At 36.9% G+C, this 27,492-nt stretch overlaps 1 protein-coding gene across 1 annotated transcript in view; it reads left to right on the plus strand.

Moving 5' to 3' along the window:
- The window catches only part of PPA2 (inorganic pyrophosphatase 2), an 84,410-nt gene that overhangs the window by 11,918 nt on the left and 45,000 nt on the right, over positions 1 to 27,492 (plus strand). Inside the window, exons 2-7 of the mRNA XM_021680367.1 lie at positions 3,538 to 3,602; positions 5,451 to 5,495; positions 10,784 to 10,837; positions 12,544 to 12,663; positions 20,851 to 20,937; positions 26,091 to 26,217. Of these exons, the coding sequence (XP_021536042.1) occupies positions 3,538 to 3,602; positions 5,451 to 5,495; positions 10,784 to 10,837; positions 12,544 to 12,663; positions 20,851 to 20,937; positions 26,091 to 26,217 (498 nt within the window). The remainder of the gene's footprint in view (positions 1 to 3,537; positions 3,603 to 5,450; positions 5,496 to 10,783; positions 10,838 to 12,543; positions 12,664 to 20,850; positions 20,938 to 26,090; positions 26,218 to 27,492) is intronic.

Below are 27,492 nucleotides of genomic sequence, written 5' to 3' on the forward strand. Positions count from 1 at the left end.
TGCTGCTATAAACATCGGGGTGCACGTACCCTTTCGGATCCCTACTTTTGTATCTTTGGGGTAAATACCCAGTCCCACTGCCATATCTTAATAGAAAATAAATGTTACCCATTTAAGTATCTGTATTACTTATAGAAAAGTAAATAATCATGCAACAAACTGATAATTTTGTTCTTGCGTTGCTCCTAGATGATTTTAAATTCAGGCAGAGAATTTGAATGGTATGCCAAAGGTTTTTTTTAAAGGTGCATTTTTTAAAAAACTAATGAAAAAGAACTTTGTAGATCATAGCAAGATTGTATATACTTTGCCACTTGTGTGCTCTTTCTCTTCTTTATCCTACCCTGTGAATGGGTCCTTCAGGAGTTACCTTGTTGCTAAAGTGGGAAAAGAAAAATTTCATGAACTGCTTGGAGGGAAAAATGAAATAGTAATAGAGATATATTTATTGAATGCCTACTAAATGCTAGGTACTTCCTGGATGCTGGGGACCCAGTGGAGAGTATAGCAGAACAAACAAAAGCAAACAACAAAAACTTCCTTGGAGAACTTTAGTAATAAGTGCTAAGGAAACCTACACAACATGAGAAGAAGAAATACTATTTTGGTGAAGTGAGGGCCATTGTTAAGTTACCTGCTTCTAATTTTAGTGGGCTGAAGCATGGCTTGTTTTTGTTTGTTTAAATAAACTGTATTTTGAAATAATTTTAGATTTGGCAAAGTTGCAAAGATAGTACAGAATTCCAATATATCTCTTACCAAACTTCCCCTAATGTTAACATCTCTCATTACCAATGTACGTTTGTTAAAACTAAGAAACCAACATTGGTACCTACTATTAACTCCTGATTTTATTTGGGAATCACTAGTTTGTCCACTAGTGTCATTTTTCTGTTCCAGGATCCAGTTCAAGGTACCACATGGCACTTAGTCGTTTTATTTCCTTACTGTCCTCCAGTCTCACAATTTCTCAGTATTTCCTTGTTTGTTTTATGAGCTTGAGACTTTTGAAGAGTGTTGGTTAGGTATTGTGTAGAATATTCCTCAGTTTGGATGTGTCTGCTGTCTTTCTTGTGATGAGACTGGGTTATGGGTTTGGGGGAAAAATACAACAGAAGTGAAGTACTTTTCTCATCACAATGTATCAGGAGGTACGTGGTTATCAACATGACTTTTCACTGGTGATGTTAACCTTGATCATTTGGCTAAGGGTACTGTTTGCCAAGCTTCTCTACTGTAATGCTACTGTTTTTCCCTTTCTGTGTTGTGTTCTTTGGAAGTGAGCACTAAGTCCAGTCTACACTCAGGAGCACCACAGTAAGCTTTACTTCTTGGAGGGGGACGTCTATAGATATTGCCTTATTGCCTGGAATTTTTCTATAAGGAGGGTTTGTCTCTTCTCTCTCATTTATTTATTTACACAATCATTTGTATTAGTGTGGTCTCATGTATATTTATTTTATCCTTTGGCTTATAATCAAATAATCTCTTATCTGTTGCTCAGTTTGTTCCAGCTTTGGCCTTTGGGGGCTCTTACAGATTGGCTGCATTTCCTTTTCACATATCGCCAGCCTTTTGTTTCTTTCAGCACTTGGTTGATTGTTGGTACTACAGGATCCATCAGGTTTATCTTGTATATTCTTTGTCCCAGCCTTAGAATCAGCCCCTTCTTTAAGAAGCTCTAGTTCTTTTTTATTGGAGAATGGTATTTGAAAACCAAAATTTGGGTGCTGCCTGTACTCATTGCTATTGGGCTGTCAGCCAGTCCATGTTTTATTTTGTTAAAATATTTTTAAAGTCTAAATCTGAAAATTATGCCAAAGAGGTAGCAGGCCAGAAATAAAACATACCCTGACTTAGGAAATTATAAACTGAAAAAATTTTATGGCTCTATTAAGCCCAGCTTTTGGAAATAGATGTGTTCCAATAAAAGTGCATATTAAGTTGTATTTTATTTAAATAATATACTTTTTTTTTTTAAGATTTTATTTGTTTATTAGGGAGAGAGGAAGCACAAGCAGGGGGAGCGGCAGGCAAGCAGTCTCCTCGCCGAGCAGGCAGCCCAATGTGGGACTTGATCCCAGGACCCTGAGATCATGACCTGAGCTGAAGGCAGACGCTTAACTGACTGAGCCACCCAGGCGTCCCTTAAATAATATACTTTTAAAAGTATTTAAAATATGCATTTCAGTATGCAATGAAGATAAGATAGTTTCTATTATTAAAGTTCCTTTTTGTTTTAAGCTTACCCTAATATAAGCATCCTTATCACTGAGTGGGAACCAATGATTTATTTCTTTTCTTTTAACTGGGTAGAACATTTAAATCTTTGTTCATGTGAATTGTAGGCAGAAATTGGGAATTCTGTTGCTAGGTTTCTCCTAGGGAAATTGACATCACTTTTAATCCAATCACTTATTAATGAATCTCTTTTCAAAAGTGAGATTTTTCATATTTGGGTGAGTGTCAATTTCAGACTTTTTTCTGCTTTGGATGTTTTAAGCTATAGAGGTAAGTCCACTTGACCCTTGAACAAGGCAGGGTTAGGGGCACCTGCCCACCACACAGTCGAAGATCTGTGTACAACTTCTGACTCCTTAAAAACTTAACTGCTAATAGCTTATGTTGACCCAAGAGTCTTACCAATAGCATAAACAGTCAATTAACATGCATTTTTGTGTGTTATATGTATTATGTACTGTATTCTTACAATTAAGTAAACTAGAGAAAAGAAAATGTTATTAAGAAAATCATAAGGGATAGGGCGCCTGGGTGGCTTAGTTGTTAAGCGTCTGCCTTGGGATCAGGTCATGATCCCAGGGTCCTGGGATCGAGCCCCGCATTGGGCTCCCTGCTCAGTGGGAAGCCTGCTTCTTCCTCTCCCACTCCCCCTGCTTGTGTTCCTTCTCTCTCTCTCTCTGTCAAATAAATAAACTCTTAAAAAAACAAAAAACAAAAAAATCATAAGGGAGAGAAAATATATTTACAGTACTGTATTGTATCTAAAAAAAAATCCGTGTATAAGTAGACCCATGAAGTTCAAACTTACGCTGTTCAAGGGTCAACTGTAAATTATTTCGGCAAACCAAAATACGGTTTATTTGGTATGTATTCTCTTTGGTCATCATATTGGGGCAAATTTTAAAAGTTGAATTAAACTTTAAATTCAGAGTTAAGGTTAATTTGAAAAATCTTTAAACACTTTTTTAAAAAGTTTGAAAGTGGATAAGGATATAATTGTTCTAAAGAACGGGATATTCTTTTTTTTTTTTTCCAAAGATTTTTTAATTTTATTTATTTATTTGACAGAGAGAGACACAGCGGGAGAGGGAACATAGGCAGGGGGAGTGGGAGAGGGAGAAGCAGGCTTCCCACAGAGCAGGGAGCCCGATGCGGGGCTCGATCCCAGGACCTCGAGATCATGACCTGAGCCGAAGGCAGACGCCTAACGACTGAGCCACCCAGGTGCCCCAAGAACGGGATATTCTAATGCTTTAATTCTGTATTTTTATTTTGTTTTTGTTTTTTTCTTTGCAGAGAATGTAGCTGGTCACTACATTTCCCCCTTTCATGATATTCCTCTGAAGGTGGACTCAACAGAGGTATTGTTTTAACTTGCTTTGGGGGTGAATATATATACTTCTAATATCACAAAATGCTTTTTGGAAGCATCTCAAGGAAAGAATGAGGTTGGAAGTCAAGAAGGACAACAGAGTTGTCATAACAGGATTGTAAGCCTCCTTCATGAATTAGAATTAGTATGAGAATAGGATCCTTCCAGGAGGAAGATTATGAAACACTGAGGTGGGATTAGTGCTGCTTCCAGCCCTTCAGAGGACTGGACTGTCAATATGATGGCAAACAGGAAAAATAATAGTGAAGATTTATTGAATGCTCATGGTGCTTATCCAGACACTGTGCTCAGAGCTTGACTTGCATTTTCTGAGTACAGCTAGGGCTACTGTTATTACACTTACTTTGTTAATGAGGTTCAGTGCTTTGCCCATGGTCACAGATCTGTTCTCTGAGGTGGGAGGTGGGATATGAATTTAGGTGCTCTGATTGCAGAGGTTGCATTCTTAATTGCTCTTCTGTAATCCTTCCAGCTCATTAATTCTAAGTAGTATTCAGCTACAGGACAGGAGGGCATATAATCTGGAGAGAGAGGGAAGCCAAAGACAGAGCAGAACGAACTCCCATTTTACTGTGTGTCTGTGTGTTCCCCCCATGTGTTTTGTTTTCTTTTGGCCAATAAACAGTCCAACCCGAGTATCTCATGTCTCCTAACACCTCACCTCACTTTTGGCCAAAAGCGCATGCATTCATTTATTCATTTATTAATTAATTTATTCTTTCAATAAACAGTCATTGCAGCATTATGAGCTAGACAGCATTCCAGGCACTAGGGTTGCAGTGGTGAATTAGATAGCTGTGAGAGCTTGTTCGCACTCAACTGGAGGAGACAGACAACCAGAAAACAAGTCAATCAATAATGTTAAGTGCTATAAAACTAGAATAGGGTAATGAAAGAAGGAGGGGTTGGTCGGTGCTTCTTCATGTGGGGGTGTACCATGACAAAATCTGTTTACTTAGCATAATAGTAGTATTAATATTTTTGGGAATCATGGAGTAGGTAGGGGTGGAGCTGGAGCAAAGAGTGGACTAGAAGCATCCCAGTGGGCATGATATTCTGCCTAAGGAGAATGGGGTTTGGGGAATGTGAGATTGGGGTTAGGCAAAGTTGAGAGTGGGGCGGGGCAAAATAACAACAGGATAAGCCAGTGAATTCTGGGCATGTGGAGATTGGTACACACAGTGGTTGTGTGGATAGGCTTCCCCCATCCTCAGCCATAATGGTTGCACCCTGTACTTTGAGATGTGGTATTTTTTCCTTCAGTAGTGGTTTTTTTGGTGTGTAAAAGTTACATAGAAGTGTGAGCATTTGTGAATGGCATAATTTTTCTTCCCAACCCATCACATACTCTGTTTTAATTTGGAAGTGCTTGATGGAGGCATAGTAATCACACCTTGGTGGAATTCACAGGCAGGAGGTGCAGCTGAGTACTTTCATGGCTTGTTAGTCACACTCCCTAGAGTTTCATTTCAATAATGAAATGACTGTTTTAAGTGTAATCACTGGAAACTGATAGTCTTTCCTTAAAGACCAAACAGAGCCTTTGATTGTTTTATAAAAACTAGGAAAATATACTTGAAAGAGATTTAGCTTTTCTGATAATTTATTTTATGAAACACTGTAATGCTCAGGCACTGGGGATGCAGATGCTGAGAGAAAAGGAACTGGGCATTTGGTAGGTTCTCTGTTGAGTCAGGTTTCTGGGCAGCCTCTGTAGTGGAATGTCTCTGTAGTAGGCTTACTTTCACTGCTTTGCAATGCAGCTGTATTCTTTGCTGAAATATTAAAATTACAAATACCATCTTTTCTTTTATAGGAAAATGGCATTCCTACAAAGAGAGCACGAAATGATGAATATGAGGTATATCTCTAAAGGTTTTTATTTTTGTGAGTCACTTCTGTTGTCCATTCAAGACCTTGATGATAGTTTGCGTTTGTAAAATGCTTCTAAGGTTTTCCCCCCTACAAGGTTTTTGTGTGCATTCTCTGTTTTTTTTTTTCTTCTAGTACCTGTTTAAGGAAGCTAGGGATGATCTTACTGTTTCACTTTTTTTTCTTGTGGTAAAATATACCGAAAATAAAATTTACCATTTATTGCACAGTTTTTAAAGTGTTGCAGTTCAGTTTAATTATAATACTTTCACTTGTGCAGCCGTCACCACCATTCATCGCCAGAACTTCTTCATCTTCCCAAACTGAAACTCTACCCAGTAAACATAAACTCTCCATTCCCTGCTCTGCCCAACCCCTGGTAACTACTATTCTACTTTCTGTTTATGAATCTCACTACTCTAGGAACCTCCTTACCATTTCATTTTATAAGTGAAGAGCCAGAGAGAATCAGGAAATGAACCCAGATTTTAGTAGCAAGTTATTTATCATGGTAGATAGTCTAAAGTAAAGGTACTTTATGAGAATTGGTCAGTTTATCATTTTTTTATTTTAAGGGAAAAGGTGGTTTGAGAGGCTGTTTTAGAATTCAGGAACAAGTCTTTTGGGGATAGAGGAGAAACAAAGTTACACCAACTATATGGTAAAATAAATGTGTTCTAAATATATCTTTTAAATATGTGACTGTCAAACCTTTAATAGTTCTTGACTTAGGACCTGAACATTTGATTGATGCCTGTCATCCCATCTCATGCTGTTGATGCCTTTTTATCTTGCTGATGCCAGTTTTTCCTGCCACCTTCCTCAGCCTTCTTTTCCCGTTAACCTTATTTCCATTTTTTCTCTACTCCAACTAAAACTTAGGACCCCAGCCTTTGAATCTACTTGCAGAAATAGCTGCGAGTGCTGTTTAATCCCTACCAGCTTTGCCTGCCATCCATATTGTATTTTCTTAAATTGGTGTCTGTTAAAATGGTCCTTAAACTGTCTATGTTGGAATAACATAGAACACTTGTTAAAATTTCAGATTCCAGGGCTTATTCCGTATCTACTAAATCAGAATCTGCTTGATGGGGACTGGTTAGTCCACATATTTAACAAGTGTTTCAGGGCATCATCTACACACTGAAGTTTGAGAACCACTGCCTTAGATGGGGGTGAATAGATATTGAGGGCTTCGAGGCTTTATAGGTTCATGGAGACTTTGTGTATTAACCTGGAAGTAGGTTTTTTTTTTTTTTTTTTTGGCAGGAAAAATGTATTCTGAGTCCATGCAGCCAACTTAAAATTTAATTCTTAGAACATGGTTCATATGTCAGAGACTGCCTGATTTGAGTCTATAGCTTATGTGTTTATTTATATATAATTCTCTCTCATTTTTTCCAACCCCAAGCCCTTGGCAACAGCTTTTCTACTCTCTGTTTCTGTGAGTTCGTTCCTTCTCTCTCTCTCTCTCTCTCTCGGTCGTCCTTTTTTTCTTTCCTTCCTTCCTTCCTTCCTCCCTCCCTCCCTCCCTCCCTTCCTTCCAGATAAAAGTGGTACAATGCAGTATTTGTCTTTCTCTGGCTTATTTCAATGAGAATAATGCCCTAACAGTCCACTCATGTTGTCACAAATGGCAGGTTTCCTTCTTTCTCATGGCTGAATAATATTCCATTGTATATATGAAGCATATCTTCTTTATCTTTTCATCCATTGACGGACATTTAGATTGTTTCTGTATCTTGGCTATTATGAATAATGCTGCAATGACCATGAGAGTGCAGATAACTCTTCAACATCCTGTTTTCATTGTCTTTTTTTTTTTTTTTTTTAAAGATTTTATTTATTTATTTGACAGAGAGCAGGAGAGCACAAGCAGGGGGAGTGGCAGGCAGAGGGAGAGGGAGAAGCAGGCTTCATGCCGAGCAGGGAGAGGAATGCGGGGCTCCATCCCAGCACCCCGGGATCATGACCTGAGCCAAAGGCAGATGTTTAACCTCCTGAGCCACCTAGGCGCCCCTCATTTTCTTTGGATAAATATCCAGAAGTGGGATTGCTGGATTATATGATAGCTTTGTTTTTCTTTTTTTGAAAAACTGCAATTCTGTTTTCTGTAGTGACTGCAGCAATTTACATTCCCACCCACTATGCACAAGCATTCCCCTTTTTTCACATTCTCACCAACACTTGTTATTTCTTGTCTTTTGATGATGACAACCATTCCAGAAGGTGTGAGGTGATAACCTCATTGTGGTTTGATTTGCATTTCTCTGGTAATTGTGATGTTGAGCACCTTTTCATGTACCTTTTGACTGTGTCTCTTGGAAAACCATCCATCCAGTTCCTCCACCCATTTTTTTTAAAAGATTACTTATTTGAGGGGCACCTGGGTGGCTCAGTTGTTAAGCGTCTGCCTTCGGCTCAGGTCATGATCCCAGGGTCCTGGGATCAAGTCCCACATCGGGCTCCCTGCTCAGCGGGGAGCCTGCTTCTCCCTCTCCGACTCCCCCTGCTTGTGTTCCTGCTCTCACTGTCTCTCTCTCTGTCAAATAAATAAAATCTTTAAAAAAAAAAAAAAAAGATTATCTGAGAGAGTTAAAGAGAGCGTACATGCATGTGCTCACATAAATGGTGGGAGGGGCAGAGGGAGAGAGTTCCAAGCAGAATCTCTGCTGAGTGCAGAGCCTGCCGCCATGCTCAATCTCAGGACCCTTGAGATCATGACCTGAGCAGAAACCAAGTCAGTCACTTAACTGACTGAGCCGCCCAGGGGCCCCCTCTGCCCATTTCTTAATCAGATATATATATTTTTTTTTTCTGTTGAGTTGCATGAGTTCTTTGTGCCTTGGATATTTATCCTTGTCAGATATATGACTTACAAATATTTTTTCCCATTTATAGGTTACCTTTTTATGTTGTTAATTGTTCCCTTTGCTGTGCAGAAGGTTTTAGTTTGATGGTTTAGCTCGTTTATTTTTGCTTTTGTTGCCTTTGCTGTCCAAAGTTTATTTGATCTTTTAAGAGTTAGAGGAAAGAAGGGTGATTTCCTCCCATTTTTTCCCCAAAGTATATAAAATTTACTGACTTTTTTCATATCTTAATGAGTTTTTCTTTTTGGTTTTTGCAATAAAAATAGAAGGGAAAAGTGGAGAGAAAGAAAACCCCTGAAGGAGGAGGTAAATGGTTCTTGCTCGTACCCAGCTTTCTCACTTGAAATGTGTCCCCTCGTGTCTTTGTGATTTTCCAGTAAATTTCAGCAGACCATTACTGATTTATAATTAACAGTAATCTTAGGAGAACCAGACTAACATTGGCTTTAAAAAATTACAGGTAATATGCATTTTAGCTGGAGAGAAGAAAAGCAGGCTGGAGATTGGCTTTTCAGAGATCAGGAACAAGTGATGAAGGAGAGATGGTTTGCAGGCTTAAAATTCAAACCTTATCTTTTGTTCTTTTGGCCTATTTCAAGTCTCTGTGAGTGGTTTTGGTGGGTGTCATTGTGTAAAACAGTTGTGACCAGCCTGGTCTTCTCTGTCACCTATGGGGATTCATCTGTATGCATTTGTTCTCTTATAGCCAGGCTTTCAGGGATGAATAAATTATGTGAACATCTGCCATTTACTTAGGTTTTTCTTTTTAACAGCTACTTGAGACATATTTAAGCAGGTGCCGGGGTACCTCATAAAAGAGCATAGAAAATGAAACATAACAGCAAGACTGTGTATAAGGTTTCTAAGATAGGTATGAGACATACTTCTAAGGAGCAATTGTTGAGAACTCATTCTTGGCTTTGTTCTTTATTTAGTCATGGATATGCATTTCTGTCATTGGTAAACTTTAGTCTTAACTAGAAAAACTTAACAACCATCGTTACTTTTGTGGCTCAGTTTATATTTATATTTAATTGTGTAAATGGCATTCTTTGAATTAATAGCATACATGTTTCACTAAGCCCCCAGATATTGTTTAGCAGTGCTGTAAGCCAGAGGTTTGCAACTCTGGCTGCATATTAAAATTGCGTACAGAGCTTTTAAAAATAAGCAGTGCCCTGGCTCCATCCTAAAACTATTGAATTCAAATATGTGGGAGGTGGGCTCTAGGAAACCTTTTTTTTTTAATTGACTAAAGCTCTTCTGGTGATTTTGATGCATAGCACAATTGAGAATAAGTGTATTTAATCACTGCTTTCTCAGATGATCTGTGCTAAAGGATTCGTTTTTTGGTTTATTTCTGATCTATTGTGAACTGATACTTTTAAAAATACAATAAAAATGAATTATTAGGGAAGTGTAATTCAAGGTTCAGTACACCTAAAAATGACTCCATCAAATTGCTATATAAATGTTTCTAAATGAACCAGTAGCAGTGAACTTGCAGATTAGCTCTGGTTCTTGGCCACACTTGGTGTAGCCCTGTTTTAAACCATTACTTTCCGATGGTAAGTTGTTAGTTACTGATATCCAAGTGGCATGAAAGTCAACTTTAATCTTGAGACTTCCTCTTTGTAAGGCCTAAACTATAGGAAATTATAGACTTGTATTCCTAAGTACTGTAGACAATTATTTTTACTCACCATTGACCTAGAGTCTCTTTTGCTTTAAATACTCTGCAAAGTTCAAAAATGATAAAAAAAAAAAAAAAAGCAGTGGTCCTTTTGTAACTTTAGGGAATCAGAAATCCTAGATAAGCTAAGTGTAGAAAGGCATCAGTCTGACTTTTTAAACTTGATACTTAACCTATGCCAAACACCTTAATTTTACATTATGATCATAATAACTTGTCTTTAAATACTGCTTTGTGATTTTCAAAATATTTTACTTCATAATTTTTTGTGTATTTTCATTTAAATTATATAATTGATCTTTATTACAACCTTGTGTAGTGAGTAGGACAGATTATTACACTTACTTTACAGGTTGGAAAAATGAGACTTTAGCTTACATGATGGACCCTGTCTCTCACTTCTGTTGTTTTAGTTGGAAAATAAAAATTGAAACAAGTTACCTGACTCCATTCTAGTTCTGTCACTACACTGTGAAGGTGAAATATAGCAACTCCTATCAGTGCAGTAGTGTTCATGTGACATGATGGCTTAAATCCTGCTGTGGTGTAGATAACTTCTCTAATTTTTCAGAAGAAATTTAAGGCATATGCAGATGTATGATGTAGTCTCCACACGTTTTTGTGGGGAAAGAAACTACAGCATTCTTGCACAAAAGATAAATGATGAAAGATAGGTAAAATTTTCAAAATTATCTCTTTTTTTTTTAACTGCAGAATTTGTTTAATATGGTTGTAGAAGTACCTCGGTGGACAAATGCTAAAATGGAGGTATGGATATATTCTTTTACCATCAAGTGGAAATTATAATTAATGATATAAAAACTTTGTTTCAAGTTGTTTGGCAATATTTTGAACTTGGGATGGTCGACAAACTTCTTTATGGTAAAAACAATTGAAAACATTTTTGTGAACCGAAGTTCTCAAATAGCAAAATATTATTCAAGGCTGAATTTACACTTTAAAAAAGAGTGTTTTCCATTTTTGTCTCTCTGGTTTGTTATACACATATTTATTTAATTTTCTTTGACTCCTCTGTCTTTGAAAAGAACAAACATTTTCAAGGTTTATTTAAACAGATTCTGAGATGTATTTTGTTCACAGATATAATTGAAACATATTTATTTGGGACTGATGGCAAGTTTAGTTTCTGAGCACTAACCTGTCCTTTAGATTTTACTCTACTAGAAATGAAAGCATTTTCCTGGCCAACTCTTGATTTGTAAGTGCTGTATCTGAGGGCATCTGCTGTTCCCCTGGTTACCTTTTTTTTTGTCCTTTTTTTTATCTTTTCCTTGAGACATGAGCCTATCAGGAACTTCACTTTTGCCCTTCAGAATTTTATTGTTCCATCTTCAGTTAGGTAAGATTCCTTATAGTTCTGAGTGAAATTTAGTTTATGGTACTTAGTTTCTTTAGTTATTTAAGTCTTGTCCTATAGCTTTGGGTGTGATGGCAAGTTTTATTTCAAGTATTTTATTTTTTTTAAAAGATCTTATTTATGTATTTATTTGAGAGAGAGAACATGCAAGCACCCACGTACATGCACGCAAGAGAGCACGTGCAAGTGGGATGAAGGGCAGAGGGAGAGGAGAGAATCTCAAGCAGACTTCTCGCAGGGCTCAGTCTCAGGATACTGAGATCATGACCTGAGCCAAAATCAAGAGCTGGGCATTTAACTGACTGAGCCACCCAGGACACCCCTCAAGTATTTTAATTAAGGATTGTTATATAGATGTATGTTTTTCAGAATTTATATTTATTTATTTATTTATTTTATTTTAATTTTTTTCAGAATCTGTATTTAGAGAATTGCCAGTAATTTCACCAGGTCCTAGTAGCATGTTTTGGTTAATATTTTAATAGGGAAAAGTACAAAAAATAGATTCTTTTTTTGGTCTTCCTTCAGAATATTTCAGCATTCTGGCTACTTTCTATCTCAGTTAGGTATAGAATCAAGAATCTGTGAGAGTCTACCTAATTTAAGCAGTGTTTATTCATTCAAAAATGGCTTCAGTTATACTTTATGGGATAGTTTTTTTTTTTTTTTTTTTTTGCAAGGTAGTCTGAGTATATTTGATAGAAAGGTAACTGAAATGAAATGACTCGGTGAAAATCTTTAAGTTAAACTTACTATCATAAGGTTGATGGTAAGACACCCAAATTAGTCTCAAAAAGCAAGTAGGTTAATCTTTATCCTTTTGCTATTTCAGTCATTCTCTTATTTGTGTTAGAAACGAGTGCATATATAATCGAGTGCCTAAATATATAATCCCATGTTTTCAGACATTTTTTTTTACACAATACTGTAAAGTAGAAATAAGAGTTAGCTTAATTTATTTTAAAGTATCTTTGATCAGTAAGTTGGAATATAAATATTTAGCCCAATAATAGCAGACAGATTTAAAATATACAGTTTGAATATAGGATTAGTCATTGCTCATCCTCCTCTCCCCTTTTTTCCATGATCTACTTAGATTGCCACAAAGGAGCCATTGAATCCCATTAAACAAGATGCAAAGGATGGCAAGCTACGCTATGTGGCGAATATCTTTCCTCACAAGGGTTATATCTGGAATTATGGTGCCCTCCCACAGGTAACATTTTTGTTATAATGGTAAAACTTCTCTGTCTTCTGAAAAAATTGCCTTGTAAATCCTGTGAACTATTTGAATTTAAATTGGTTCTGAGGGCATGTCAGTTTGAGAGATTTGTAAATTTAAAATTTTTTAATGTGGAGTTTTATTATAGCAATAATTTTTTTTTCAAACTATATATATATCTGTACTCAAGTTCTTGGAGTTAAGCATATAGAACGCTTATATTTGGCATTTGAACACATTTATTTTTCTGGGCTTGGCAGTTAAGAGTCAGTGAAAAATGTTTTACCTGCTTTACCTTCAGTCATTTCTTTGAATGTGACAAGTTATGTTTTTGTATGTATTCATGTATGATAGCATCCTATCTTATCCCTTTTTGTTTTCTTCTCATGTTTCCTCACCCCTGGGAAATGGTATCTCCTTCCAGATTATTTAGTGAGTAAAACTCAGAGTATGCAGAATCAAAAGTCTAGGTTTAGGGGACATAGAGAAGCATCTGTCTTTAATGATAATAAAAGCCATCATATTAGACCATCTGTCTGGATATTTAAGTTTTATATTTTATTTTATTTATTAATTTTAATATTTTGCATGAAATTCCAAAATGCTTTTGGGGAAATAACTGAGAAAAAGGAGTCTGCCTTTATCCCACTCAAAAAAAAAAAAAACAGCTGCCCATGTAGAATAAATATTTACAGGAAAAGAAGAAAGAAAATTGTTTTCTAAGGGGTCAGCCTGCCTTTGATGCATTTAGACCACCCACATGGATACATTCTTGGTTAAAACAAACACTTCTAAAATGATGTACTAAGAATGAGAATGTCTGTTGAAATAATGAAGGCAGGTGTCTGACTCCCCAGGTGCCTAAGTAGACATTCTGTTTGACCTAGCAGTAAGAGGGTAAAAAACAATTTTTTTAAGCTTATGGGATACTGTTTGTAGGAGAGGATGTATGGATGAGGGGAAGGCCGAAGAAGCAGTTGGATTGGAGAAAGACAAAACAGGGACATATAAAGTAGAGTAGGCAGGGGATAAACTAAAGTTCATATATTTGTTTATTTCATGAAACATTTATTAAGGATTTTTGTGCTAGGCAGTGTATAGGTATTGGGTATACAAAGAAAAATGATATACATACATAAGATCAAGGCAGCATAGTAAGTGACTGAGAATGTGGGTTTTGGAGCAGATGGCACTTACTAGTAGTAATGTGACCTTGGGTAAGTTGCTTTGTCCTTCTGTGCCTCACTTTCTTCCTCTGTTAAATAGAGATGATAAAGTACCTAGTGCATATGGTCATGTTGAAGTTAAATGAATTATTGCACAATGATCTTAGAAGAGTGCCAAGAGGATAATGATCACATTATTATAGCTACTGGTACTTTTATTATATGGTCTTCCCTCTGAAGGAATTTAGAGGGGGTTATTAACAACTAAACCACTGGTTACCATGGAGCATGATAAGTTTACTAATTCATCTACTAATTCTGAGCTTTTGTAGTTTTTCTATCTAAAGTCCTGACAAATTTTTGTACTCCTCTGGATGTGTTTGATTTTTCAGGGTGCCCCTACCTACTATTATAGTAGTCTGTTAGGTATAGTAGTTTTACTATAGACTCTAGCAGTCTCTTAATTCATCCTGAACTATTGCCCTGAAATTTAATAACCATCTAGCATCCAAAATAGCATTTTAAGACTTAAATCTACTAATGTTTTGCTCATATGAGAACCTCTTTCCTGTTTTCAAAAGGCTAAAATATAATATTCTTTTTTTAGATTTTATTTATTTGAGAGAGAGAGAGCGCGCAAGCGAGGGGCGGGGAAGAGGGAGAAACAGACTCCCCGCTGAACAGGGAGTCTGATGTGGGGCTCGATCCCAGGACCCTGGGATCATGATCTGAGCCGAAGGCAGATGCTTAACTGACTGAGCTACCCAGGTGCCCCAAAATATAATATTCTTAGCATGGCTCCTTAACCCTGACTAATCTGGTCTCTGCTTCCTGTTCTAGCCTCCTTTTATAGCAATTGTGTTTCCTCGGTTCCATTCCACCACAGTGACTTCTTTATAGTGTTTCTAGTTTCCCTTGTTTCTATACCAAGGCATCACAGAGCTGTTCCTTCAGTACATACTATATCAGTGCCTGATGTTTGCCAGGCAGTGTTGTAAGTACTGGAGGTAAAGTAGTGATAAGAATGACAAAAATCCTTCTGGGTCTTTTATTCTGGACAGAGTGACCGACAAAAGAAAGGGTAATAAAATGTATAGTGTGTCAAATGGTGGTAAGTGTGTTGGAGAACAGTAAAGCAGGGAATGGGACTAGGATATATTGGGAATGTTGCAATTTTGATAAGGAGAAGACCTCTGTGAGAAGGGGTTATTTGAGTGAAGACCTTCAGGAAGTGAGGGGACAAGTACCATGCACTTCTGGGGGAGTCCAACAAGAAACAGGAAGTGTGAAGGTCCCAAGGTGGAAGTAGGCCTAGTGTTTGAGTAACAGAAAGACCAGTGGCTAGAATGGATGTGAGGAGGAGGAAATAGACCTGTAGTCTCTCTGCCATTTTTTTTTTTTTTTAAAGATTTATTTATTTGAGAGAGCGAGAATGAGAGAGAGAGAGAGTACATGAGAGGGGGAGGGTCAGAGGGAGAAGCAGGCTCCCCGCCGAGCAGGGAGCCCGATGCGGGACTCGATCCCGGGACTCCAGGATCATGACCTGAGCCGAAGGCAGTCGCTTAACCAACTGAGCCACCCAGGCGCCCCTCTCTGCCATTTTTAACCAGAGATCTTTACCATCTTTTTAAAGTGTGTGTGTTAGTCTTCAGCAAAAGAATACACTAGATTGCATAGAAGTTATTTACCAAACAATAAGTGAACTGATTAATGTTTATGAAAAATTGAAATTAGGCCAGTTGTTTATGGGAAAGGATAATTGTACCTAATATCTTTTCGCTTCATTGTCACTATCAAGACAGAATGAGTCTGTTAAAATGATAGCCAGCTCCTGGTCCCGTTTATATTTTTTATTTCATCTCCAGCTTCTCATCCTTCTTTTTCTCCCTCACTCCCACACTGGCCTTCTCACGATTCCTCTTGTTCTCCAGGCACACTCAGGCCGCAGGTCTTCATCTTTACATGTCCTCCAGCTTGGAACAGGTTTTGCCAGAAATGCACATGGCTTACGTCCTTAAATTACGTTTGGTCATAAATCACCTTCTTCATGATGCCTGCCCTGAAAATCCTTTAGAATTTTAACTCTGCCTCCTGCTTCCCTACTTTATTTTTTTCCCTTTTTTATAGAACCTACCAACTTCTAACATGTTCTATAATTTAGTTACTTATTATGTTTATTGTTAATTTTTTCCAGCTAGAATGCAGACTCCAGGAGGACAGGGATTCTGTCTTTATTGTTCATTGACGTCTTCCAACTAACTGCCTACCTTAGTACCGGGCACGGCATAGGTGATTAACAAATATTTGGGGAATGAATGCATTGTGTGTATTACACTTGTTTCATATGTGTGTGTGGGTATTAGATTTTGCTGTTTTCTTATGATTTGTCCTGTAACAGAGGGACATTTGTTCAGAATAGTTACCAAGCCAACCGTGCTTGGAAGAACATTAAGCAGCAGAGGATTGCTTAAGTAGCAGTCTCTCTTCCTCGGCTCGTGATTCATCCGTGTGCTGTCATTATTTCAGATCTTTAGCTGTCTAGACTGTTAAACCTTAATAACTTTTCCCTCACTAGCAGTAATGCCTTCCCCAAAGTTTGGGTTTGGCCTAAGCAAAAATTTTCTTTCCTCTCCCCCAGTTATATTTCCTTGTATAGTGGATTACTCAGTGTTACATCTTCTGAGTGAATATTTAGAAGACCCATTAATGTTAACGGACTGGATAATGTTAAAGGACTAGAATCACGAAATTTAAGATTTCTTTAATCTTTTTTTTTTGTAATGCAAAAATTTTTTTTAATTGAAGTATAGTTGACACACAGTGTTATATATTACTCTGAGCTGCACAACATAGTGATTGGACAACTCTGTAGTTTATGCTACACTCGCCCCAAGTGTAGCTACCATCTCTTACCATACAACACTATTACAATACCATTGACTATATTCCCTATGCTGTACTTTTATCCCTGTGACTTACTCATTCCGTAATTGGAAGCCTGTCCCTCCTACTCCCCCTTCACCCGTTTTGCCAACCCTCTGCCTTCCGCCTAAGATTTCTTCAGTCTTAACGTAATACTGTTGTGTTTTTATTTTGAACTTCATTATAAATTTGGTTCATTGACCCCAAGTAGCATTTAGTACCACTTATTAGCTTTATAACCTGGGACCAGTGACTAAATCTCTTGAGGCCTATTTGTACATCTGTATCATCATACCACCTACCCCACCAGATCCTTGTCAGTATTGAATGAGATAATCAGAGCGAAGTGTTCAGCCCCGTAGTGAGTTCTCAGTGATATTTTCTCGACGATGACACCGTTGCCACTGATACTAGCTGCTAACAGTGAGACAGCTGGCAGTGGCCTTTGCTCCAGATTGAATCTGTTAAAAGTACAGGTAGTGGCTAGGTGGATCCTCCTTCCCTTGACTTGGTTACTGGAATCCTGATTAATCAGGAAGTAGTTCTCAGGAAGCACCTGTGTGTACAGCTCTGTACAGTTCAATGCTTTTTTCACCTAAAGACCAGAGCACGGTGATTACAAATGTATTAATTAATATTTGTAGATTATAAAGCAGTGATCTCAAACACCTGCACAAGGATGAGAAAGATTTGTTTTAGGCTAGATCAGTAATCTGTGTATTCTGATTTATTTATTTTCATAGCTTTATAGCCATTCTTTGTGTGAGATTAACATTATATTTCTGTTGATAGTTTCTCTCTTTTTTATGCTCTTCCTGGGTCCATGCTAAAATTTTTCTTTATACGTAGCATATTTAGGTATGTACTGGTAGGTATATACCTATGAGACAGATTGCTTAATTGTGAGCTACACACTTTTTTTACTCTACTAGGTATGCCCAAATTGTTTACAAAAGAAATTGTAACAATATACACTCCTACCAGCAGTATATAGTATTCCAGGTGCTTTACGTCCTTACCAGTACAGTTGACCCTTGAACATGAGTTTGAACTGCATGGGTTTGAATCCACTTATATACAGATTTTTATGGTACACTACAGTAGATGTATTTTCTCTTCCTTAGGATTTTCTTGATAACATTTTCTTTTCTCTAGCTTACTTTAAGAATACAGTTTATAATGCATGTAACATACAAAATATGTGCTGTTCATGTAATTGATAAGGCTTCCTGTCACCAGTAGGTTGTTAGTAGTTGTTTTTGGGGAGTCAAAAGTTATACTCAGATTTTCAACTGTGTAGGGGTTCAGTATTCCTAACCCCGAGTAGTTCGAGGGTCAGCTGTATTTGGCATTATCAGATTTTTAGGTTTTTGACATAGTGTCTCATTATAGTTTTAATTTTTATTTTTCTGATCAGACTAAGTATCTTTTCATATATTTATAAGTTACTCATGTTTCCTCTTTGAATTACCTGTTCCTGTCTTTGGCCCATTTTGTATTGGGTTGCACTTTTTCTTATTTACTTGTAGAAGTTATTTCTAAATTTTGGATGCTAATCTTTTTCTTACTTTTGTGAAGCAAATATTAAGATTTGGAATTTCCTCTTGTGGATATAGAGCTTTTTTAGTTGTTTCTCTGCCTAGCTATCCAGTTAAAGCTCCACAAGGGGGCGTAATCAAAGTTTTAAATTTGTCAAGATTTCCTCTCCTGGTGCTTGCTTAAAATTATACTGTGTTTTCAAGTTAAGTTAGAAGTCATTTAGCGTGAATCTCTTTTGTAATCACAGTGGAGGCCTGTGCATAAAGTATTAGAGGCAGGACTGGAACTAGAACCATTCTGGTGTTTTTGCTGTAAGGGAAATCGTGAAGAACTTGCCGTAAAAGTATCAAGATTGTATAGCTTTAGAATTTTGCACTTATGTACTTACTTCCTTGACAGGAGGAATAAATTGATAGATAATATTGAAAGTGGAGTTCTGAGAGTAATATAGACCAACCAATTAATAAATGGGAAATACCCACCAAAACCAAATGAAGTATAGCTTATATGAAGACTGTTTTTGCCTCAGTTCAAGGAAGGAGTTTCTTAAAATTACTGCTGATCAAAATGGACTAAGTTATCTCATGAATTTGTAAGCCTCCTGTTCATTGGTAGTATTCATGTGGATGATGAATGACCACTAACAGTCCTAGAACTCAGGGCTGGGACATATCTAGCAATTGTCTTACATAGGCCATTTTTTTAATAGGTGAGGAAACTGAGATCTGGATGTTTTGGCCAAGGTAGTTTGTGATGGAGGTAGAACTACGGTCTAAGCATCTTCCTTTAGGTTAGAATGACTTTAGCTAACACATTTGTCCCCTTCTGAGGGTGGGAGTAAAGTTAAGGGAAATTCAAGAGAGGCTTCTTGTATCAGGAAGGAAGAACCTCTCAGATATTTTCTGATTCTGCTTCTGGGTTTTCTGATTTCAGTCTTATCTCAGTCCCATCTTGGTTTCTCCAGCGCATCAAGATTAATTTTGTAGCATTTATGACAAATGCTGTACCATTTACTAACTTGACATTCTCTAGGGTACTGACAGTGTCCGGTTCATCTCTCTTCCTAACTTCCGGCCCAGAGTAGGTACTCAATAATATTTGCTGTGTGAATGGCTGCCTACTTAGGAGATTCTGTGAGTAAGAGAAGGTATTTAAAAGAAGAGAACCATGAAGTAGAATTAGGTTATATCTGAAAGTAATTGCCATTCGGTTGCTGTCATTATCAAAACTTGGGCATCATAACATAATGATGAATACCTTGAGTTCTCATCCCATTGCCACCATTTAGAAAATGTGAGCATTGGGCAAATTTAAATTCTCTGTACTTCAGTTTATTTGTCTGTAAAATGGGGTCAACAATGGTATCTTCCTCATGGGGTATAGGTAGGTGTATGTGTGTGTGTGTGTGGTTGTGTGTATCACTTAGAAAGTGTCTCTCCCCTGTAACCAGTATGTAAAGTTAACAATTATGTTTGTTCTTCTTATATTTTATTATTAATATTAGTATTTGAGGTAGTGAAATGTAGATTTACTGATTTTTTTTTTTTGCAAGGTGGGGTTCAGTTTATTCCTAAATATAATTTGGACCAGAAGGAAAATATTGAAGTTTATCTAGGGTTTAGCTGTAAACAAGAGTATACTTTTAAAATTATCAATATAAAATTAGAGGAACTAAGTTTGAATAATCTGAAATTATTTCTACATAACAGTCTTGAGGTGACGCAGTCTCTGCGCATGTTGTAATGTATATCTGAGGAAAATAATTTTAGGGAACTTTTACAGTTCCATTTAGAATCAGGTAATTATGAGGCTTTTGGAGAAGGATGGTGCCTAACGGATATTTAAATTTGATAACGAATTTCTGGTATGCTGTTCATTTATAGAAATGCTCATGTGTATATTTTGTAACCAGCAGGGTATACTCTTCTCAGTAAACCAAAGAGTTGACATCTTTTCATGCTCTTGTGAAGGTCTTGAGATTTGATGGCAAAGTAGCGGATTTTTTAAATGGAATGAAATGAGACAAAAATAGATTTTTCTTTTATTTGGTGTAGATTCTATCTTGTTCTTTAGCTTATGAAGGGAAAACTAGGTTTTTTCTAGTAGAAGTCGTTTATTTTCAGACACAGGGAGCCAGACCCGTTGCTGTTACTATGTCAAAGGAAGCAATGAATGATGGAAGCAGCAGTTTAGGCAGCCCGTGGAAGTGATGCAGACAGTGGAAACTTCTGAACTGAAACTTGAAAAGAGAGCATGAATTCACATGCTGACTCAACTTGGAAGAAGAGTATGTTTGGAAATACTGCCCACTTTCAGATGTGATTATACAGAAAAATGAGAGACCAGAGGGAGGAAATACTATAAATCTGTCTTAATTATTATGATGTTTAGGGTTGTACTGGCATGTGGGTGTGGAGCCTGTGAAATTTCTGAGAAATTTCCCTTTGGATTATGACTATCTATAAAACTTCTGTGATCATGTGGAAAGATTAAGATACATTATAGTGAGCATTAACCTACATTTCTGCCTCCCCCTCCCCTTTTTTTTTTTTAGACTTGGGAAGATCCCCATCGAAAAGATAAGAGTACAGACTGCTGTGGAGATAATGATCCTATTGATATTTGTGAAATAGGCTCAAAGGTTTGTTTCCTGGACCCTGTTATTCTAATATGTGTTCTAGTTTGTTCATGCCATAAAATTTCAGTTCTCTTCGGAAGGCACCAGCTCTTCAGCTCTCCCAAGGTCTGGCCTCTTGCTCCCTCTGATACGAGTCCCTTTTTGTATCTTTCTTTCCTTCTCTTAGGCTAGGGGTTGGTAAACTGCAGCCCATGGCAAGTGCAATATAGTGCACCACCTGTTTCTATCAGTAACACAGTTATGCCCATTCACTTACGTATTGTCTGTGGCTGCTTCTGTCCCGAAGTTGAGTAGCAGCAGAGACCATACAATCCACAAAGTCTAAAGTAACTACTGACTGACTTTTTATGGAAAAAGTTTGCTGAGTCCTGTCTTCAGCTTCCTTGCCCATTATCCAGACAGGAAATTCAATACTGAATAAAGCCAACTCGGATTCTTGTCTTTATGTCTGCTTCCAGGTTTGCCAAGACCTACTGGGGAAGAACAAAACCTGCAATTTCATAGGGTGCTGCTACTTATAGAATTCTTTGTGTTTTTGGTCCATTTTTCTATTTTCTATTGCATTTATTGCTAATACTTGTTGTTCCCTGTTGACATTCAATTCCTTGCACTTTGTTCTAATGAACAGTAGAACATTTTGTCTTTAAATTTTGTCGAGCACATAGGAACCAGCAGATGAAAGCTCCCTCATCTTTTCTTTTTGGACTACCAAACTACCCGGGTTTACAAACATTATTTCTTTCCTTTCTTCTCTTACTGTGAGAACGGTCTTTCTTACGTAAGACCTGGGCTTCCACCTATAACAGTATTTTCTCACCCCTTCCCTGTTCTTTATTCACAACTTCTCTTTCTTTATTGGCCTCCTCCCCTGTGCCTTCTTCCCCTTCACATGAAGACTCATAAAAAGAGTTTTCAACACTCATCTGCATCTCCTACTTTCCATGTAATCTTCAAACCTATTTCGAAATTGTTTCCATGCCCCCAGTATTTCTGTGAAACTGCTCTCAGAAAGGTCCCTGCTAACTTTCTTTTAGCCAGATCTAGCAGGCTTGTTTCCTAGGCTTTGTCTAACTTGAACTCACTGTGGCATTTTATACTGTTCACTCTTCCTTCTTGAAACAGTCTCCTCACTTGACTTTGATTGTATCATACTATCCTGGTTGTGCTCTAATTCTGCTTCTTTCTTGGTTTCTTTTCAAGATCCTATCTCTAATTCTTAAGTATTGTTTGGCTTGAGGGTTGTGCCTTTGTCCAGCTCTTCTCTAATTGGATCTCCCTTCATTTTTCTTCCTTGGGAACAGGTTTTTTTTATTTTTGCCTAGTTTTGTTTTTATCTTTGACCTAAATTTCTTCAACATTTGGGACTTTTTATTGTTTAAGAAAATTGTAGTTATATTATGGAAATAAAATCAAGCATAAACCTTCCCTCACAATCCTCCTATCCCAATAAATCATATAGTTGTTTTTTTTTTTAAGATTTTATTTATTTGACTGAGACAAAACACAAGCAGGGGGAGCAGCAGAGAGAGAAGGAGAAGCAGGCTCCCTACAGAGCAGGGAGCCCGATGCGGGGCTCGATCCCAGGACCCTGGGATCATGATCTGAGCTGAAGGCAGATGCTTAACCGACTGAGCCACCTAGGCGCCCAGTCATATAGTTTTTATCTTTCCATGTTTTCTTTTTCTTGGGGTAAATATATAAACATTTTGATTTTGTTGGACATTTTTTCCATTTTATTTTTTGTTACACAGTATAGTTAAAGGTTTTCCTGAATATAGCTTTTCCTTTTTAATTTCTTTTGGGAGAACTGGCTATAGGAGGCAGGGTTTCTAGAATGGCCTCTCAAAGATGTTTGCCCTAATCCCTGGAATCTGTGAATATGGTAATACGTCACTCCCTTGGTTATATTATTTTATATAACAATTTACTTTAAAGAAGGATTATCCTGGATTTTCCATGCAGATCCAGTGTAATTAAATGAGTCCTTAAAAGTAAGGAACTTTCTCTTGCCGCTGGAAGAAGAGGAACTCAGTGGTTCAGAGTGTGAGAAATACTGATATTTCATCGCTGGCTTGAGGATGGAGAAGGGGGCATATGAAAAGGAATGCACTTGGTTTCTAGCTGCTTAGAACCGTCCCTAGTTGACATCCAGCAAGTTAGTGGGGACCTCAGTCCTACAACTACAAGGAACTGAATTTAAGTGGATTCATTTTTAGAACCTTCAGATCAGATCCCAGCCTGTGCAACACCTTGATTTTGGCCTCGTCAGGTTGTTAAACAGAGAATCTAGTAAGCAGAGAATCTAGCCATGTTGTGCTTGGACTTCTAACCTGTGGAAACTGTGAGACAATAAATTTACACTGTTTTAAGCCTTTAGGTTTGTCATAGTTCGTTACACTACAGTAGAAACACGGGATAACAGGCTATAAGCAGTTTTACTTTCCATGGTTTCCTTGTATGGATTGGGTCCAGCTGGTTTTACCTCATTCAAATTCAGAATCAACGTAGAACTTTTGCTGTAGACCACTGTTATATTCTGCTCATACCAGGCCCCTGAGAAGTTAGCAGTTGACAAGTGTGAGCTGATGAATACATGTAGAGCCCAGAGAGAAAAAGAATATTAATATCTGTAGAAGACCTCTTCTGTTCTAGTTCATGTATGTGTTACAGCCTTTGCTCTTTACTTCAAGGAATAAGTGATACAATCTCCATTTCACTGTTGAGAAACCAAGTTCTAAAATAATTGCGTGAAGTAGTTTACCTAATGTCACCTTTAGGAATGGTGGAAAAAGACTTCAGCTTCATAATATTTATGACTTAAAAATCCTATCTTTTGAAAGCTTTCCATAATAGCTAGAAAAGTTGGTAATAACCCTAGTCTGATTCTGCCTAAAACCTTTGAGGCAAACCTACATTGTTTCAGAATCTCAACTCATTTTTCAGTGATAGACTCTACTGGACACACTAATTTCCTTGGAGGGGGTAGATTGATAGTTTTATGATGAAACTGGGAAAATAAGTTTCATCTTGTAGCCAGTGCAGTTTATTCCTTTAGTTAATGAGACCTGAAATAACATTTAGTAAGTATGAAATCAGTGTTAATCACCATCTAAAGAACAGGTTGGTTGTTGTTGGTACAGTGCTCCTTTCTTTTGTGTCTGGCTGTGCGAAGAGTCCTTAAATCATCTAAGGAACACAATAGTAGAAAGCGTCTTTGAACACTATGTTGTAAATGGACAAAGGGAAGGGAGCAAAGTCCTGGAAGTTGATAATAGAGTTAGAACCACATATATAGAAATTTAAGGTTGTTGAAATTCCTTGAGGGATTATGTATTATTCACTTGGTGTCTAACCCTGTGTGTTCTGCATACATTTGTTGAACTGATTTAGAATAAATTGAATTGTAGACGGTTCATAAGAATTTTACCATTTGTTCTTAAGTATCTTATTTTGAGTTTTTGGTTTGCCTGAGAGTTTCCTTTCCAGTCTTTAAAGGTATTATAGCAAGACGGTGGTTTATCCAATCCCTTTCTGTTGCTTATGAGATCAGAGAGCAAGTATCATTCTGATGAAACTTGATAATCCCCAAACATGCTTCCTGTTTGCCCTTGTAACCATAAATATCTCAAATCGGCTCTTAATGTTGTGTGAAGTTTCAAAGTAAATTATTAATTTTTGTGAATAAAAATAAAATTTACAATGTGCTTTTTAAAACTACACATGATTCTTAGGAATTCTGATAAGACGCCCCTGCCACCAAAGTCTTCTGCAGGGTCCTCAATTGGAACTGTTGACATTTTGGATGGATAATTCTATTATAGGGGACTGTCCTGTTCAGCATCCCTGGCCTCTTCCCACTAGATGCTAGTAAAACCTCCCCATTTTTGACAATCAAAAATGTTTTCAGGCATTGCCAAATAGTCTGTAGAGGGCAAAATTGCATCTGGTTGAGAACCAGTGATCTAGTTTATCAGTGAGTTAACCAGTGTGGCCAGCCTTACACTGGTAATTATATGATAACTTCAAATTTGAACATTTTTGTTTTATAAAGGCTCTCCTGGCATGAGGTGTGTAAGTCTCCCCAGTAAGACTGGAAACCTTTGAGAACAGAGATTCTTTCTTTTTATATACATAGTGTTTAATATAGTGATGGGTATTTAATAGAGCTTAAACATGTGAGTCTGGCTAACATAATTGTGCATATTTCCCTAAAAGTGAGATTTTGGTTTACTTTATAAAGTCACACTAATCTTTTGTGTAATTAGTTGTAACTAATTACAAATTCACACAGAATTATATTAAGATTTTAGATTCATTTTGGAAATGTTCTGAAAGGATTTATTTGACTTCATGGTTTCAGATCTGGTTTTTTTTTTCTTCTCAAATTTCAAGACATAAAAGTGACTTTCTTTTGCATACCTTGCTTTCCAAATGTAAAAGCTGCATTTTGAGTCATGAAGGAATTTGTTCTGAAGCATGTGTTCAAATTTTAACTTGCAGTGAAATTCTGTAGAGCAAACCAAACCTTTAAAAATAAAAGGATATAGAAAGAATGCATGCATATAAACTTGTCATTGGCAACTTGAGGGAACCACTGAAATAACTTTCTTTAACACATGGAACATCTGCTTCAACATCATGCAGTTTCTTGGTTTCCTTTAAAATCTTTTTAAAGCATTTTGTGAAACCTGTTTTATCTGTATTTTTAACATGTTAATTCTTTCATTGTCATTCATTATCTTAAGGCTGTATTCTAATATGTTAAAAATTTACTTTTCACTAGTGACTGATAAATGTGGTTTGTAAAACAATTTAGAAGGATTCTCAGGTCTTTTTTTATCCCCAAGCAGCGAAAGTGAGGTTTATACTGTGCAATGACATACATAGGTTTATTTTCTGTTTAGTATGAGTTTCTAGGCCTAGTACATTAAATTGCAAGATCTATAAATAACTTCAGTTTCCAAAAGGGATCCAGAAACTTAATTCTAAAAGGGATACTATAAAAGGCTTTATGACTGTTTTTACATTATCTTTAATTATTAAAGCTTTATTAAATTTCAGTCTGTAGTGCTTTTAATCTTTCACATGGGTTTTTATGATACATGAGTAAATTTCTCCAAAGCCTTGCAAATGCTGAATTTCTTTTCTCTTTAAAGGTTCTTTCTTGTGGAGAGGTTATTCATGTGAAGATCCTTGGAATTTTGGCTCTTATTGATCAGGGGGAAACAGATTGGAAAATAATTGCTATCAATGTGAATGATCCTGAAGCCTCAAAGTTTCAGGGTAAGTCTTTAACTTTCCAGAAATAGAAGTAAATCGGTGTGGCATTGGAATTCTTAGAATTTAAAAGGGGCTCATCTAAAATACAATGTGTATATTTGGAGTTAAATTTATGTGTTTTATTTTGTTATGCTCTCTACATCCACAGAATATAAAGGGCAGTCCGTTTTGATTGTGTCTGAGTTGTGTCATATTGCTGGGAAGAACAAAAAAGAGAAAAGGATATAGACAGGTGGTACTTCAGACTAAGAAAAGTATATACTATGGGTTTCCTTTCTCCTTCCCTCTATTCCCTCCATTCCTTCCCTCCCCCTTCCTTCCTTCCCTTTTTTTTTTTTCCTTAAATCTCTCTTTTGTTCATTTGGGTAACAGGAAGAAGACTAAGGGAGAAGTGTTCATCAAGGACATAAGGTGTTTCTATACCTAGTTTTTGTTCTGTGTTGCAAAAACGGGGGGAAAGGTAACTGCTCTTGGACAAAATTTTGATGTCCCAGAAATAGCTTCGTATGATAAAGAGTTGACTTTCTTGGAATTGGACAGACCTCAGTTTGAGTTCTGTACTACTTCCTACCTGAGTGACTTTGGGTAGATCATTTAACCTTTCTCAATTTCAGTTTGGTCACCTATAAAGGGAGAGAGTTTTACCTACTTGTGAGCTTGTTGACAATAAGAGATGATTTACTTAAAGCATCTGTCACATAGTGAGTGTTAAAAATATGACTACTATTATTATTCTTTGACTATTTTCCCCCGTATTTATCTAACCTTTTTTCTTTCAGTTTCATTCTTTTTCAGGTTCCTGGTTCCCTCTAGACCTCAATTCTTATCTGGAAGATATATCATTTCTGAATTGACTGAAACTCATTAACACTTATGTGTTAACCTCTCTTAATTTATGTGCATTTAAAACCTTTTCTTGCACATGGAACAGCCAGAGAGAGATTTTATGCCATTCTTGCATGTAATTGAGAAAAGAAAGGGTCTGATAAGGTGAAGTACAAGTAACCTCAGGGGCAAAACTAAAGCATAAAAACTACAATTAAAATATGAGACTTGAGTCCATATCCATGTATATTTCTTGTCTGTCTTATTATTTTACCCTGGGTTTCTTTATTACCATATTTCTCGGATATATGTATGTAAGGAGAGTAAAATACACAGTTAAAATTTTTTTAATGCGTTAACTGCTTCTCAGATGAGAACTGATAACACAATGGTGCCAAAGCCAGCCAAAACAAATCCGCTAACTAATCGATTTGTGATGGGGCACACTGAAGT

This window comes from Neomonachus schauinslandi, chromosome 2 (assembly GCF_002201575.2).
Source record: "Neomonachus schauinslandi chromosome 2, ASM220157v2, whole genome shotgun sequence".
In the NCBI taxonomy this organism is placed as follows: Eukaryota; Metazoa; Chordata; class Mammalia; order Carnivora; family Phocidae; genus Neomonachus; species Neomonachus schauinslandi.